The following is a 17,854-nucleotide window of genomic DNA, read 5'->3' as shown; positions in this document are numbered from 1 at the left end:
CTCCAGCTGCCACGAATATATGCAACCCCGCACATGACCCATGGACTAAGCATGATGACCAATGGTAGCCGTACCAAAGGGCAACGGAGGTATCCTACCATGGCCAAGATGAAAATGGATGTAGAGAGGCATGCGGAATGGCAATTCAAACTTTCAAAGCCGATTTGCACTACTGAACTTTCCTAAGTTTAGTGCGACAACCCACTCGACTAGGTCTATCGAGCAAAATAGTTCTTCTTCTCCTACCAGGACAAACCTTAAGGCTCTAAGGTCTTGCTGACCTCTTTTCACGTAGAGGATATCATCTTACGATGGTTCCAATCATCCTAAAGGAATAGACCATTTCGAATATGGGATGAGTTCGCAGGTGTGATTTGTTTACGACCCGATCTATCTGAATACAAGGACTTTGAGGCAACTCTCTCGAAACTTGTTCAGACTACTGCTGCCTAAGCATATCAAGAGGAGTTTGAAAGGGTTGCTAATAGAGTTCTAGGATGGTTGGACTCTAGTCTTTAAAGCAGCTTCATTACCAGATTCCTCTATAACGTATAAGTTGAGGTAAAGGCTGCCGGAACATCTTCCACACAGCATGGATGATGAAAGAGAAGCTTAGGGCGCTGAATATTGGTACAAAGGTACTTTGGACCGAAACAAACACACGGGAGAGCACCAGGCCACCCATGGCCACAGCAAGCACACTGGCTCTCACTTGACCAGCCTATATTATGAGTAGATATGACCTTGAGAACAGACTAGATCAAAAACCTCCTTATGATGGCTCGAGTCTATCTTTAAATTCAGAGAACAAACTTATTCTTGACCATATGGAGATCTATTTATGTAAATCTGGTAGGGTTAACAAACAGTCTCAAACTATACCAAATATCTCTATGAGGGTACTATGATGCATTTATCACATGACACTTCTTGTTGACCTTAATCGGACGTATAATGAGACTTGAGCATGTCATCAGTTTGTTACTCACATCATTATCACTCGTGCTTTATTACTCTTGTCACAAGCATGCTTGGTATTATCCGTCTATTATAAATTGTTGAACCTTAGATTTTAAAATCATGATTTACTAAGTATGGTTTCTAGATTGCTTTTGAGTGGATTCATGTAATAACTGAAGTTATTAGCTCATAAAACTCTCTTAACAAAATTTAGATATTGATCGGCATGGCGAATGAACATGGTCCACTGGGACCCATTTTACCTCTGCTTGGGATTTGATTTTTCTTTTAATTGCATTAGTTGTTTTCTTTTATTATTTTGAAAGTCATTGATTGTCTAATTTTGAACTTATTTATTACTTTGAGAGTTCTTATCTAATTGAATTGGAGTTATTAATTTACATTGAGTTCGTTTATATCATAGATTTTGGAAAGTTAACGTTAAGACTTCGTATATCTCAGTCTATTGGGGTTTATGGCAGGTGATGATTCCAATTTAGGATCATAACATCTACCAAGTGAAATATCACTTCTAGTTCCCCAGCTGATGTAATTATTATCTATAGTAAATGCACCCCCTAACTATCTTCCCTAATTTGAATATATATCCACTATTATGTGGTAAACGACAATACATTGTTACAAACCGATTGGGAGGAGAAGCTGAATTACATTGGGCACCGGCAACGAGGGTGAGGTCGAGGATTTGACATCCAACCCGACCATTTATCTATTTGATTTTTGTAATTCATTTGTTATTTGGTCGTTTGTTGCATAGAATTTATGCTGAGTGAGTCAAACCCAAGATTTTTAAGCTAGGTTGGTTGAGTGAAGTTAGGTAGCCACCAACAATGCTTGTGGTGTCCACCTAATTGTAATCGGTTAGGCCTAGAGTCTAACCTTTGATTTGATGCATTAGGATCTGGTTTGAGTCGGTTGGTCCTAAGCTAATTAAACTAGAACTATCAAGTCAATTAGGAAGCCATTATATAATATGTGGTGTACTCTAATCTGAATTATCTTGGATTATTGAATTATTCTCTCAAGATCGACCTTCTCCTTCCTTGTTCGACTTAACTCCAAGTCGTGGTCACCGTAACCACCACCTAGACTGGCTATCGCTGCCTACCTCCTCATCTAGCCAAACCCCTTGACCTCAAGGTACGACTCTACTTCTTCTCTATCACCATCACTACCGACTACATCAATTTCCACCATCACCACCACTATATTGCCACTCTTGGCGATCACCACCACGCCCATTTTGACCACCCATTTCTACAATCTATTCTAATATATTTGTCATCCATCCCTCACAACCTCAAAACCACGAATCTATCTAACCATGGGTTCTCCAGTTATCTCTTAATCTTGATGATACTCGATAACTCTAACTTTTTTCTCATGACTTGAAATCTAATTTCGTCTTCGAGTTTGAACTCGCAGTAATCGTGGGGTTTGGAAGGCATGTGTTTCAGTGGTGAGAAAATGGTGAACATGGAGGACCATCCATCCGATCACCGTGAACTAAGAAGAAAGAGTGGGGGATACTCTGATCGACCCTACCCAATCGAATCCACCCACAATTGGTCAGTTAGGTCTGAGGGTAGACATGTCTCCACGGACGAATACCCCTTTGTATGTTAGAAGAGATGAGCACGGATTAGGAAGCAATAAGGGCATCACAAAAGAGGATGATGGCACCCTTAGAGAGGATGATGGCGCCCTTAGCCAATGCACTTGCAGCAAGGGTGACCGTCCCAACCCCTCTACCAACGGCCACACCCATGGAGACCACACCCATGGGCCAACCACGGGGACGTCCTCAGCTAGGGAACAAACCATTGCTGCCCACTCCACAAGGGTAAGAAAAGCTGGAGGTGTTGCTTACGCCACCGCCGGGTGAACCCGATGGCCATCGCAAAAGACGGTAGGTGGCACGACTCTGAAGATGATAAACCATAGCATGAAGACATGAGAGGCTACCACTAAATAGGCCGAGGGCGCCCTCATTTCAGACCTGCACCGCGACATCCACCGGCGAAAGATTGAGCCATCCAACCTCGATCAACTCGACTAGACTTTTTGAAGTTCCAAGGAGGCGATCTCGTGGAGTAGCTCTATCGTGTGAAACAATTCTTCACTTTCCAAGGGACAGCAAATAAGGTATTGCAAGCAAGTTTCACCTTGAAGCTTTCGCTCTGATATTTACCAACAACGGGAAGGGTGTGCACCTAGCCTTTGATTTTATGCATTAGGATCTAGTTTGAGTCGGTTGCTCCTAGGCTAATCAAGGTAGGTCGATAAAGCCAATTAGAGTTTCATTATATAACATGTGGTGCACACCCAATCTAAATTATCTTAGATTATTGAATTAGTCTCTCAAGATCGACTTTCTCCTTCCTTGTTCGACTTGTTCCAAGCCATGGTCACCCTAGCCGCCACCTAGGCTGACCACCGTTGCCTACCTCATCGTCTGGCCACACCCCATTGACAGAACAGCCCTACTTCTTTATCGTCTTCACTACTGACTACATCAATTTCCACCACCATACTGCCACCCTTGGCCGATCACCACCATGCCAATTTTGATCACTCCTTTCCATAATCTATTCTCATAGATTTGTCATACATCCCAAATCTATCACAACCCAAAACCATGCGTTTGTCTAACTGTTGAATCTTTAATTACCTCTTAACCTTGACGATCAGCGATAACCCTAACTTTTTGCTCGTAATTCAGAATAATTCTATCTTTGAATTTGTGAACTCGCAGCGATCATGGGTTTGGAAGGCGTGCGTATCATAATTCTATTGTCAAGTAGATACACCACGCTGCCAAATGTTATGTAGGATGCACATTCAAGGCCGTCTAAGCATCTAATTACATTCAAGGTCCTACAAGCATTTAAATGTTGTTTTATCAAAGGCAAAACCAGAAGTAGAAAAGGAATCTTCTAGGTTTTTATTTGAAAGTTGTTTTACAACTAACTATTAAGCTCGTGTAAATACTCTATAAAATTTTAGCATGGCAAGCCAACTCTTTTTTGAAATTCCCTAGTATCTAGGCACCATATAGCAATGGGGAACTATAGGTAAGGAAAATAAGAATCTGGTTGAAAATTCCACTTCTTCGAAGCTCCACATATCACACGAAGTTTTAGCTCGAGGTGAAATTCTAGTTTAGAATTTTGAGGTCAAGATAGATGCGCTCCTTATGAACTTTGACAAAACTATAATACTCAATCTATTGAAAAGCAGCTGTGGTGCCGGCTACCCCGCCAACAGCGAAGGAGACCAACCCCTAGCGACCTGGCTACTAGGGCGCAAATGGCGGATCGCCAAGTCGCATGGTGGGTCGAGCGGCCCGCTAAATGAAATTGCGAGTCAACCCGCAGTGGAGGTAAGTTTCGATTTTTCGGGTCGGATCTTCACTATTCACTGACCACCTAATTCATTAACCATTTTAAAAAAATTCCCAATCATTCTATCCCTCACTCTCGATCTGAGCCCTAAAAATTCTTCCTCTCGATCGTCTCCCTCTCTCGATCTTCGACAGTGAGAAATCGACGGCGATGAGAAGTCAGCGGTGGCAAGAAGTCAATGGCGGCAAGCGAGATACCCATCAAACCAAAGTTTGTCGGATCAGCCGATCTCAATCCGGATCTGCCAATCTGAATTAGGATAGGCCAAATTTGATCAAACTGGGTCAGATCTAACTCGGATCCGACCCAAAACATCAATTATTAATGTCCCCAAGCTCTTTGTTTTTCTCTCTTTACTCTTTTCTTCTCACTCTCTCTTTCACTCCTTTCTCCTTTTATTCTCACTCTCACTTTCTAATGGAGAGATATAGCTCCAACGAACTCCGACAAACTCTGACGACGCAAATCTCACTCTAACAAACTCCAACGAACTATGGTCCATCAAGTATTCATTATTTGGAACAATCACATGATTCATATGCTAGTTATTATTTTTCCCAATATCTTTCTCAGTATCCTCAGACATAAGATCCACATATTGATTATTATCTTCCACAGAGACAATAAGATCTATTTGATATGAATAATATGATATAATCATTCTTTGGAGCATCAGACCCTAGACATTATTTTTAAATTTATGGTGATTATGATGACGAACACATGGATTTACGAGAGCCAACTCGATATTCATCGAATTTTGACTTTTGAGTAAGCTAATACTTTTATTTAATTTTTAAGGCTCATATGTGAATAATTTTTTTTTTGTCATCTTTTCTAAATTTAAAAAAAAAATTCTGCATTTTTAATATTTAGAATTCTACATAATTAAAAAAATTTGATCTGATCCGGGTGACCGATACGGCCGACACGTATCATTTCTCAAAAAACTGATCCTGATCCCAATTTTGATTTTTCGAACCTTGCCTCAAACCCTTCTTCTCTTCTCTTTCTTTTCTTTTCTTGATTTCTTCTCTTTTCACTCTCGATGGCCACCTCTCGGTCGGCATCCAATGTGAAAGGTTGCTGTCGTAACAATAAGTTCCTCCTAGTTTTATCCTTCTCTCTCTCTCTTTTATTGTTGGCTTTCTTCACTACTACAATAATAGTAGGTTCCTTCTCTAATTACTAATTAGTAATTAACGGTGTTAAGTGTTAATTACTAATAGCAATAGGTAAATCACTGATAAATTTTCTATATTTGTTTGTGAATCACAGCAAGCAAGCATGCTTTGATCTGTAAATCACCGATTTATATTAGTATTAAAAATTATAAATATACTACATATAATATTTTTTTTAATATTTGTATATATTAAATACTAGACTGCCTTGTCACCCACCTTCCACCTTAGCGCTAAGCGGTGGGATGACCGCCCGATATCCGCGGCCGCCTTTCAAAACATTGATAATACTTCAAGGCTTAAAGCAAAGTACTCAAGAGCTAAATGTAAGATTTGAAAAGGATGAGAACAATAGGAGAAAGAAAAAGATAAAAAAAACAACCTTGGCCATCTTTAAGCATTACTGCATTAGATGATGACTCGATAAGTATGAGTTTTCCAAGTTCCAAAAAACTACAGCTAGCTCTCCAACAATAAATCTTTTGGTCTTTTTAGGACAAGTTAAAAAGGGGAGATCAATATATTATCAGTCAGCTGCTCAGTTGTTGTAACAACCCAACCTTTAAAAAAAAGAATATTGGGCACGACGTGGCCGGCCTCGTGCCCATGCAAGCTGCATGAGCAGCTTGCGTGGGGGGGTGCCACGCGCCCCAGCTATCGTTGCCGCAAGGAACCAGCTGCGGCCAGCTGGCCAGGACGTGGCCCCCGCCGCCGCTGCCCGTCTCCGCCACCGCCTCTCTCTTTATCTATTTCTCTCTCCTCTCACTCTCTCCCTCTCAAATGCTCTCTCTCTTTCTCTCTCTCTCTCGTTTTTCTCTCTTAAGCTTCTCTATCTCGGTATGCCGACTCCGGCCACTTCGGACCATCGCCGTCGCTTCCACCGCCGTGCTACCAACGTCAGTGAGCCTCCTCCTCCTTCCTCCTCTTCCTTCTTATCTCCATCTCTCTTTCTTCCTTCTTCTCTCCATCTCTCTTTCTCTGTTTCTCTCTATTTCTCTCCCTCTCTTTCTCTCTACTACCGTTGTCACCGGTGCTCCCTCATTCCCTTCCTTCTCTTCTCTCCCTCTCCCTCTCTCTCTCTCTGGTTCGTCGGAACAGAGCCGCCGGCGAGAGGCCGGCCGCTGGCTGGCCAGCAGCGGCCGAGCCCCTCCCCGCCGCCCGGTCCCCTCCTCGCTTCTTCTCTTCTTCTTCTTCTTCTTCTTCTTCTTCTTCTTCTTCTTCTTCTTCTTCTTTCTTTCTTTCTCTTTTTCCATTCTTCTTCTTCCTCGGCTTCTTCTCCTTCTCTTTCTGCACAGTGTTGGGCTCGGCCCAACACTGTAGCAGGCAGTGCTAGGCCGAGCCCAGCACTGATGGCAGTGATTTATTATTTATTTATGTTATGTTATTTTATTTTATTTATGTTATTTATTTAGGTATTTCCTTCTTAATTAATGCAAATAGATTATTTAGACATTAACTATTTTAATAATATTATATATTCTTCAATATGGTAATTATTAATTATAATTTGTATAATTAATGATTAATTAGGTATAAATTAAGAGGCCAACAAGTTAACCGTAAAGAGTTGCAAATTACAAGTCAATCAATAATTAATAGTCAATCCCCTTGAATATAACACGAGAACTTCAAAATTTTAGAATATAAAAGAATTACCATTATCTAACAACTTAAATTTTTAGAGTAATTAGTAAGTTAACATAGCATCAAAACAGGAGGTCCTGAGTTTAATCTCACCAATCCTACCTTGTTTAAAAGATCTTCCACCCATTTAAGTCAAGTCTACTTTTTGGGCCTACTAAGAAATGTCTCAACCTCCAAAATTAGGGGTAGTATTAGAATATAAAATATTAAACTACCATTCCCTAATAGCTTAAGTTTTTACAATAGTTAATGAGTTAACAAAAATCATAAGAAAATAACCAAGTGAGAATATAGATTATAATAGATAAGAATTGGTTGTTATATAAGGAATATTAGAAAAAGAGGGTGAAAGAAATCACTGGAAGAAGTTGAAAACAGAACAAACTAGAAATGTGAGTATCTTTCATTTGTAACTCACCTTAACAGTACCAAGCATATCATTTTCCGTATCCCCGTCAGTGCTTTCAGAAACAGTTGATTGAAGGTCAGATCGATCAAGAAGCTTCATAATTGCCATTTCATCCCAGACAGCCTTTGTGCAAGCAGTGGTACATTTATCTTTATAAACATCTCCCAGACCACCAGCCCTCCTCCTATGTTTAGGCTGTTCACCATCAGCAATAACATCGTCTTTACTTCTAGAAGCTTCTTTTCGATCTTGCCCATTTACCCCATCAGAATCACCGAAAAGTTCTTCTGTTCCCCACCGAATGATATCCTCTACTTCCTTCTGAGATTCTGACTTATTCACAAATAGTTGATCAAGCATCAATTTCTTCTTAGCAAGTTGCAAGATGCGCTCCTCAACACTGGCCCGTACTACAAGCCTGTAGACCAGAAGCCTGTTTGATTGCCCAATTCTATGTGCTCTATTCATTGCTTGTATGTCAGCATGTGGATTGAAATCAGAGTCATAGATGATGACAGTATCAGCTGTAGCCAAATTTATTCCAAGGCCACATGAGCGTGTCGACAACAAGAAAACAAATCGACTTTTGTCCTGATTAAAACGAGCAATTGCTGTTTGACGGTCTGCCACAGACACTGAGCCATCCACTCTTTCAAATGTTTTAGGGCCAAATTCTATAGTTATGTAATCTTCCAGAATATCGAGAAGCTTCGTCATCTGAGAAAATATAAGGACACGATGCCCATCTCGATGTAAAATCTTAAGCATAGAATGCAATACGGTTAGCTTTGCTGATGCCTTTATCCGCATCTCATGCAGGAACTCTAGTGAACCAGATTCAGGTTCAGTTCCTTGAATAAGATATGGATGGTTGCATACCTTCCGGAGCTGCATTACAATATTTAGCATTGACTGCTGCGCACCACCTTTTCCAATATTTCGTAGTATTTGATAGTTTTTTGTAAGCATGGCTCGGTAGTATTCAGCCTGGATGGATGTCAAGTCAACAGGAACCATGCGCTCAGTCTTAGGGGGAATATTTTGCATGGCATCCTTCTTTAGCCGTCGGAGCATATGTGGAGCGACAAGTTTCTTCAGCTCCTCCACTTTTTCTGCTGTAGTGAGGTCATTAAAATTCTCCTCAAATGCAGTGAGAGATGGAAATGAATCAGGCTGTAAAAAGTTAAGCAAGTTGTACATTTCGCCTATGTTGTTCTGCAATGGAGTTCCAGTCAATAGCACCCTATGTTGAAATGAGAATGTATTCAGCAAACCAAAAAGTTTGCTTTCAGAGTTCTTCAGACGATGACCCTCATCAACTATCAGAACTTCCCAAGAAACCGTACGAAGGTGAGGGGCATCAGCAAGCACCATTTCATAAGTCGTCAACAAAACATTGAATTTGTAAGATGTGGTTTTCTTACCAGTCCCAATTGGATAACTGGCATGCCATTCATGTTGGCGAATAATAGATCTTGCTTTTGCACAACCATGATATTCCACAACATTCAGATGAGGAGACCAAGATGCAAATTCAGCCAGCCAGTTAGGCATTGTAGACAGAGGAACTAGGACCAGACATGGCAACTTAGCATTAAATTCACAATACAAAGATGAGATGAAAGCACAAGCAGATACCGTCTTGCCAAGTCCCATCTCATCAGCAAGAATCACATTTTTAGACTTGTACCAGCATTTTCGCAGCCAGTTCAAAGCTTCCAGCTGATGAGGAAAAAGCGCACCTCCCTGAAGTTCTTTCGGTTGTTCCACCAAACAATGAAGTTCTCTACAATCACCTTCTGCCCTTGGAAGATCACTCCTGCCATCATTATCGAGAGTCCGAGATTCAAACCTTTTGAATTCAATGATTAAATGGGAAGACTTCTCAATGACAGGTTCATCTAATCTTTCCCAGGTGCATTCATCATATGGTAACCCACACCATTTAATTAATGCCTCTTCCTTACCATCTTTAGAAACACGGAGAGCAATAACACGTTGCGGTTGGCTCCACTTTTCTTCACAAATGTTTATCAAAGCAGTTCCGTACTTTGCTTTGTAATTCTCTAACTTCCTTTTTGCTAAAAGTTTCAGTTCTGATTCAGGTAGCCAGCAGTTATGAATATTAGATTTGCCCACCCATTTAACAAGAAACTCATTAACGACACTAGCTTGGTCCCTGGGTAATAGTTCTTCCACCACTTCTGTAGGTATTCTAGTTTCAGCTGTATCATCTGGTTGAGTTGCTATGCTTGCTATATGGATGCCTTCAGTATTGCATGGAATAGGAGAATAGGAATGCTCTGATGTGGATGATGTACCATTACTTTTAGGAGCAGAGAATTGTACCTTTTTGGTTTCTATAGAAATTTCTCTATCAGTTTCTTGTCCAGCTTCAATTGAATTTATAATATCCTTTAGCACTTCAGAACTTTTTTCTGTACCGCAAAGATCCTTCGAAGATTCTATCATTAATGTCATGACTTTGTCATTTTTCTGACCTTTTTCAGTTAGTTGTGATTTGTCAATACAGTCTTCATGTGATGCAACAATAGTATCCACATCACAAGTATCTGTTTCCATTGGGCATCCCTCACCTTTTCTATCTTTGGCACCCAGAAAGTTTCTGCCCTCGTAACAGTCCTTTAGAAGTTTGCCATGGTTTCCTGAAAAATTAAATTCACAAGATGGTAGTCCATCTTCTAACCTGCCTGAATTGCTTTCTGACACAACTTGCTCTGATGCAGACTTATTTATTTGAGTGTAGGATGAAGAAACTGTGATGCTTGTTTGTACTCGACAGCCCAGAATTCGGTCAACCTTATCAAAGAGGAAACTGGGCTTATAAAAATAACTGTCAAGGAAATGAATGGGAAGTACTGTACAATTTATTTTTAGCCTCATTAACCACATCTTAAGCGTGGCAATGATACGCTATACTTCAACTTCTAGAAAGAACAAAAGAAAATGATGCTCATTATACCTGTTGAAGTCCATCGCACGAATTCTCATGTGTTTTAGCTTTGTTGTCTTCCACCTTTTCTTGTTCATCTAATCCTCGTGATGAGGGAGGCCCACATTCAGAAATCATCTAATTAAGACGATAGTACATTACAAGGTTATGTAAGACATTCGGCATAGAAGAGCCCCATCCTTAGACAACATGCATCATAGTAATTAGTAAATCAAACTTTGATTCTTCATAGTAATCAACAAGACATTATTTCAAATGTTTCTTGTCGAAAGTATCAAGCGAGATACAAGAAGTAGTGCAAATATAATCAGTTGCTAAAATATAATGAAAGTCCACAGTAATGAGTTTGAAACTGTAAGCTGACCTAATATCTTAAAGTATCTGGCAAGCAATGGATACTCCAAATCTTGAACCAAGAAAATACTACTCACTCAATGCCTATGTGAGGAATCTTCATGAAAGATTATTCTGGCTATTATTTAAATTATCTCGCTCATATCAATCACTAAAATTATTCAAAGATGAATTCGCCATATATAATTCCAACCTGAGAAGAGTGAGGCAACCTGAAAATTTCTTATTTATATTTGTTCAAATTTGTATATAAAATAGCAGAGGTATATGAAAACTATAATTGTTTTCTTTCTCACAAAAAAGCTGGATGAACACACACACACACCCCCTAAAGAGAGGCAAAGAGCGATGACATGATAATCATATAGTTATGATGTAGGAAAGTTGCATATCTATAATAATGTATTATTATTAGGGCTTACTATTTTGTTTAGATTGAATCATCAATGGCCGTGCTGGCGGCATACCAACACGTGGCACAAGGGGTGTCGTACGGCATCCTTCCTAATAGGATCGCTGCTCGCCATCAACCTTGTCGTCGAGCTACCCGTTGCCGATCGTTGTCGCCTGAGCTCACGTCGAGTGCCCTAGCCCGATGGAGGGGAGAGAGAGAGAGAGAGAGAGAGAGAGAGAGACGACGGCGAAGGTGAGCAGCGATTGGCAATTGGCGACGACAATGGCGAAGACGAAGGTGAGTATCCCTTACTTTTTTCTCTTTCTCTTACGGCACGGTTAGCAAGTGCCGCGGCACAGTCCGTGCCTGTGGCACGACCATTGTTGGATTCAATATAGGTTTAATTTGGGTTTACTTATGGGCCTGAGGTTGTCCGCACCAACTTACTTGAGTATCTAGATTAACCATGTAAATGCGATATTATTGCAACGGCAAGTTTATGGACAAATTCACAAGTCATTGAGTTGTACAAACAAGATTCAAGTATATAGTCAAGTCGCATAGTTTATGAAAGACTAGATAGTGCGAAGAAATCAAGACGGAACAAGTTGTTTAAGGATTCAGTATGTAGGTTTTAGGACCTCATCCGGCTAGCCAGAATGCAATCAATTAAGGTAACTTAAACAGCATCCAAATGAAATTAATAGCATTTGGACAACGTGCGCACAATAGCAAAGTAAAGTTCAGATTCTGAATTTGACTTGGAGTTTCCTTTGGAGGTTTTTCCTAGCATGAATGACAAATGTATCACACATTTAATTAAGTGAACCACATGCAGAGGTTGACGTGTGGATCCAAGTGTATTGAAAAGAGAACTCAAGGCAATTGTACTCCCATCTTATAAGAGTCCTTCAGTTCCCTAACGAAGATAAATTCATATATTGTGTGAGGAGAGCTTCATCACATATCCATTGCTTGAATCATAGCTGCTGATAATTCATATGCATCGGAGGAGTAGCATAGTTCATCGAAATTTCTCATCATCGATACACTTGCTTTTGAGAATTGGTTTGTCGGTCAGGTGTTTACCGAAGAGAGTTGATCTACCTCATACAATTCATGTTCAAGAGGTTACTTAAACATATTACAACAATCGAGTATCGGAAGGGATTATAAATAAGTCTTAATTATATTGCTTGGTGAAATAGATTAATTGGCTTTGGGCAAGTTCATGGTTTTTTTCCTTTCTACAAGAGAAAGATTTTCCATGTTAAAAAAAAAATGTGTCATACATTCAGCTTTTTATTTTCTATTCTTACTCAAATTTTTGCCCACCGACTTGTTTGATTTTCATAGCTTTTTATTTTCTATTCTTACTCAAATATGATACATTTGTCCAAGAAAATATCTGAGCTTGAGCATATGAGAATGGAGAGGACACCTCACCTGGATACAAGTTAACAAGCTCACATAACAACCCTAGTCCATTTATCTTTGTTATGTCATGTTGATATGGCAAATATAGCATTTTTACTAGCAGCTAATACTGACATTCAGAACCTTGTGATATCCCATATCTCTTATGCTCATATCCAACATTGCAAAATAAACTTGACAACCAATTTTTACATATGAGATGCATCTACATGATAATCTATGACAATCCAAAGACCATTATTTTAACATAAGATTTCCAATATAAGGTTGAATGTATAACCTATTTGTGGAGCTGATATATGGTACTTCCTTTCCAAAGATAATTAAAGCAAATCACAAATAATACAATTAAGAGAAAGCAACTCTTGTGAATAAATATTTCAAGGTCGGATAATACCGACAATGCTCACTTTCTAGGAAATCCACAAGTCTCACATGCAAAAGCATTGATGCAAGACATGGATTTCATGCATATGATATAGACAAAAACTGGTGCATGTAAGGAAGTTAGATGAAAAGTTACCTCACGCTGTTTTCGATCAGTAGATCGAATTTTCTTAGATTCTTCCTTTGTGCTCACTGCAGAATTTCGTTGATCCAATGATTTTCCCTTTGAAGGTAACTCGCTATTACTGGGACAGGAAGATGCTTCCTTAAATGAATCACAATTAATAGCTTTCAACCTTTCAGTTCCAGATCTCTTCTTCTTTTCTAACCTTTTAATCTTTTTCTCCTTTTTACTGGATTTCTGCGTGGATGAAAATGATGGCAGTATAAGCTTCTTTGCTTTTACGCCATTATTATGTAGATCAGATTTGTCTTCCATTGACTTGTCTAAGAGGCCTGACTTCATGGTTTTGTTAAGTGAAGGGAACTCCTTAGAACCATTTCTCCAACGCAAGGGTGACAGAGTTTTCTTTGCAACCTTTTTCTCTCCTCTTTTTGAAACTGCATCCTTGGATTCACAGTCAAATGAGTGCCTTGACTTAGCACTATGAGAAGAATCATCAGGGGAACTGTCCAACTCCTTTTCGTTGTATGAATCTCCATGAGAAAAAGGAGTTTTTCCTTTGTCATTGGATTTATTCTTTCCTATGATGGAGCTTCTACTAGAAAGTGAAGTCTTGTCATGACTGTATAGTTCCTGTGTCTTAGAATTTTCAAAAACCCTCTTTGTTCTTGCTCGTCTAGAACTCGCCTCTACATTCCCCAATATTTTCATATTATCTTTGTTCTCAGAGCATTTTGGGCATTGCCATTTTCCAGGTGGTGTGCGCTTTTTTGAAGAAGCAAAAGAACTGAGTTAGGATAGATTTCAATACATCCTAATTTTCACCATAGAAAGAAACAAAGTAACTCTAAAAATACCTTAAGAGGCGGCTTAAGACACTCCAAATGATAAGTCCTTGGACAAGTATCACAGCATAGTAAATTGCCACCAAGATCACATTCTACACATTCAAAGTAATACTGCAGGGAAATACAAGTCAATATAACACACAAAAAATATGATTTTGAAAGAGAGAATTTGAGGTAATTCAAGCAGAGTTATAGCATAGAAGAAAAGACTATGATTGTCAGTACTATTGTCCAAGTTTTACATCAAATTTGGGGACTCATAAAAGGTATAAATAAAAGAGTATACTGGCAGCTACTGTGAAATAGAATATGTTATGCTAAAGATAAGTAAATATGACATAAAAACAAATAAAAATAGTGTATGCAATGTTTGGCAGCCAACAAAGGTAGCATTCCGATAAATTTGTACTACAGTACATTTTGAATTTCCTGAAGAAAAGACTACAATAAACCCCTAAAACTTTGTTTCCCATATTTTTCCTCCATGATATTGACAAGATGGTTTCAGGGAGGGAGTAAAGAAGATTGACATATTTACTGTCATGAGCATTCATTATTCTAAGAAATTATAAATGCTGAGCATTCAGAGAATCTTCCTTGTGACTTTTATTGTTTTACTTCCTATATGTCTCATCTCGTCCACTATGAAGCTTCTCCTACCATCATATAATCCACGCATCAAAACAACAATTTGTCTATCATACTAGCCAGAATTGTTAGCAGCATATTTTTTATGGTAGGTCAGCTGTATAATTGCTATAAAGTTGTAATATGTGAATAGTAATGATGTACGAGTAACAATAACATCAACCTGTCATAGGACTCCTCGGCCATAAGTAGGATCACTATCTTCAAGAGATTTATCTGTGCAGAATTACTTTTGTTCACTTTTACACTAATGTCTATTAGCTTCTCAATCCATGCATCGATTTACAATGCAGCTTCCACAAATAGGCCAACTCCACTTGCAAGGAGCATGAGGCAAGAAAATACACAGGTTTTTCAGATATCCAGTTAATGAAGTAAACAATATTATCATCCAAAAAAAGTAAAGGAACAACACGCAACTATGTAAATCAGATATTCAAGAGAAGGAAATATCTTACACCATCATGGCCTTTTATCTTATTGGCAAATTGGGAAATATCTCTGAGACCTTTCAGCTTCCTTTTAACAGAATGACCACTTTGTGGAGAGTCTGAAAGTGGTGACATGGCCTCTTTCCCATTAGACAGGTCCATTGAACATGATATCCGTTTCCTCTTGCGCTTCAACAGCCAATTCCCATCTACCACATTATCACACAAGGAGCTCTCTTCCCTCATATTTGGAGCCTTTAGCCCTGCCACATGCATCATTATTGGCACAAAGAAACATGAAAAGAGTTCATCAATTTGAGCATCATAAAAAGAGCATATATAGTTATATTCCACCTGCAAACTCTAAAACGAGAAGCTCCCACTGCTAAGAAGAATCTACTATCCAACAACTAACTTCAGATAATGTATCCACATTATCTGTACCACGAGATAAAGCAATGGGAGGAAAGAAACTCTATTGGATATATTAGCAACGCGTCTATAGAGCAATTCAGCTATAACCTAATCAAACTACTCGATGAAGAGAAACACCATGACAAGGAGAAAAGAGAATAAGAGGGGAAAAAAGAAAGAAAGAAAGAAATCCCCAACTAACTAGCATGATCTTTTCTCTCACTCTTTCACAAATATGCATAAATTCAACCCATCATCATATTTGCCCCTTTCTTCTTTATTTGACAAGAATTAGGCCCTATTGTTCCTTTCCCGCCTTAAAAATGCGCCGAACAAAAGCCGGCAGAATCCAATCACATCAAACAATCAAAAATCGATAAAGTAGATGGAATAGGGCACATTATCCACAAAACTAGAAGCAAAAAATGGAGGTTTTCAAAATCTGAGAAGCTCATCTCACCTCTAATCCGCAGCTATAACCCTCAAATCTGCGGCATCTGAAGCCTGGGGAGGGGGAGGGGGAAGTCGCGAAAGGGATTTCTTCGTCGTCGCCCGCCCCTCTTCCCTTTCTTCTTTTATCTCTCTACCTCACAACAGAAGACTTGTGTTGTACGGGAACTCGGTCGAAGGAAGGAAAAGGAGAGTCATCTCAACTATCGAGGGCACTGGGGAATATCATTTTGCCCCCACCACACCTATGGGCGATGCACCCCCCGGAGGGCTTCCACCTCATGGCCCCACCAGACTGCCCGCCCATCAGGAGCTGACACGTCACGGGATGCTGACATGCGTTGGTCGTGGCGGGTAGGGTTACTTGGTGTGTGTGTGTGTGCGCGTGTGTGCGGGTTCGCCCTTCTCCTCCTTTTGGGGAGGGGTGTGGGATTGCGAGAGCCGAGGCGGCAGCACTAGTCGCCGTCTCGGCGGATGGTCATGGCCGTGACGGCGATGTTGAACGCGTAATTTTGGGTTCTATATGTGATCAGCTGACCTCGAGCCGAAACGAAGAAGCTCATGATGTGCAAGAGTTTTTTTTTCCTTTTTTTAAATTTTCTTTTCTTTTTCACCTTTGTGGTTCTTTTTGTTCTTTTGTTCAATATAACTATATAAGCATGAGTAAAAATAATAATATTAATGCTCGGAACAAACTAAGGTTGTGATCCTGTCATCTTAGAGTTTCTGAATATTAGTTAGGATAGTTAAGGTAATCTAGGATTGAATAGATTCTCCCGTTAAAGCTGTGTTTAAGGCAAGCATGAGTTTATTAATCTTGGTATATATCAAGCGTGAAGTAAAGCAATATTAAATGCATTACCTAATCCAAAACTATGGTTTTCATACACGTGCTCCGTAAATGATGCCACGGTCCTGAATTGATGATAATTCTTTTATGGTTTGGTTTTTTGCTTCCTTATTAAGTTAAATAAACTGCTGAAGAGCGGACATGCATTAGCAGGAAATGTGGCATTCCTATGTTAATTGATGATACTTTCTAATTGCCAATTGTTCTTTAAATCTCTCGCTACGAGTTTTTGTTGGTTGTTCATAAAGTCATATACACTTTGTTAACAATAAAAACAAAGGCGATATCATCTCAATGCACGAAATTTTAATTCCTTCTTATTAATAATAGATTGGAGGTTATATGTTAAAAATTAAATATAGACTGATTTAGACGTAATATGTAACAACCTATCCCTAAATAAAAAATAAAAAAAATTAATTTTTTTTGCATGGCACGAGGAGGCCAGCCTCGTGTCATGTTGGGGTGGCACGAGCTGAGGGTGCATGGCACCCATAGAAGTCGGCCCGGCCAACCAGGCCGGGCTAGCTAGCTCTGGTGGGCCCGCCGACGCCGCAGCCACAACACCGACGTCCCCACCGCCGCAGCTATAGTGCCAACGTCCCCACCGCCTCTTTCTCCCTTTAAATCTCTCTCTCTCTCTATTGGCCTCTCTCTCTTTCTCTCTCGTCGAGACCAGCCTACTGTCGCTACCACCTCCTCAAGCGTCGGTGAGCTCCTTTTCCTCCCTTTCTCTTTCTCTCTCTCACTCACACCCGAACTCCGGCTCGTTAGAGCCGAGCCGCCGGCGAGAGGCTAATCGCTGGCTGGAAAGAATGATAGTGAATTGAATTATATAAAGTGATGATAGTTACTAAGTTGCTAATTATGTGAATATGATTAGAAGATCTATTCACTAATTATATAAATGTACAACTATCA

General features: G+C 39.7%; 1 protein-coding gene across 1 annotated transcript in view; it reads right to left on the bottom strand.

Annotated features, from left to right (window-relative positions):
• Positions 1-16,633, bottom strand: part of LOC140796105 (protein CHROMATIN REMODELING 4) — a 39,597-nt gene extending 22,964 nt beyond the window's left edge. The window contains exons 1-6 of the mRNA XM_073148974.1: positions 16,094-16,633; positions 15,247-15,482; positions 14,150-14,251; positions 13,305-14,057; positions 10,606-10,713; positions 7,632-10,442 (exon numbers count right to left, since the gene is read on the bottom strand). Coding sequence (XP_073005075.1) covers positions 7,632-10,442; positions 10,606-10,713; positions 13,305-14,057; positions 14,150-14,251; positions 15,247-15,465 — 3,993 coding nt within the window. The 5' untranslated portion in view covers positions 15,466-15,482; positions 16,094-16,633. The remainder of the gene's footprint in view (positions 1-7,631; positions 10,443-10,605; positions 10,714-13,304; positions 14,058-14,149; positions 14,252-15,246; positions 15,483-16,093) is intronic.
• Positions 16,634-17,854: the final 1,221 nt, after the last annotated feature.

This window comes from Typha latifolia, chromosome 10 (genome assembly GCF_019914945.1).
Source record: "Typha latifolia isolate L0001 chromosome 10, TyphaL0001v2, whole genome shotgun sequence".
Taxonomy (NCBI): domain Eukaryota; kingdom Viridiplantae; phylum Streptophyta; class Magnoliopsida; order Poales; family Typhaceae; genus Typha; species Typha latifolia.
The sequence above is the reverse complement of the archived record's forward strand: the minus strand, read 5'-3'. Positions and strand labels throughout refer to the sequence as shown.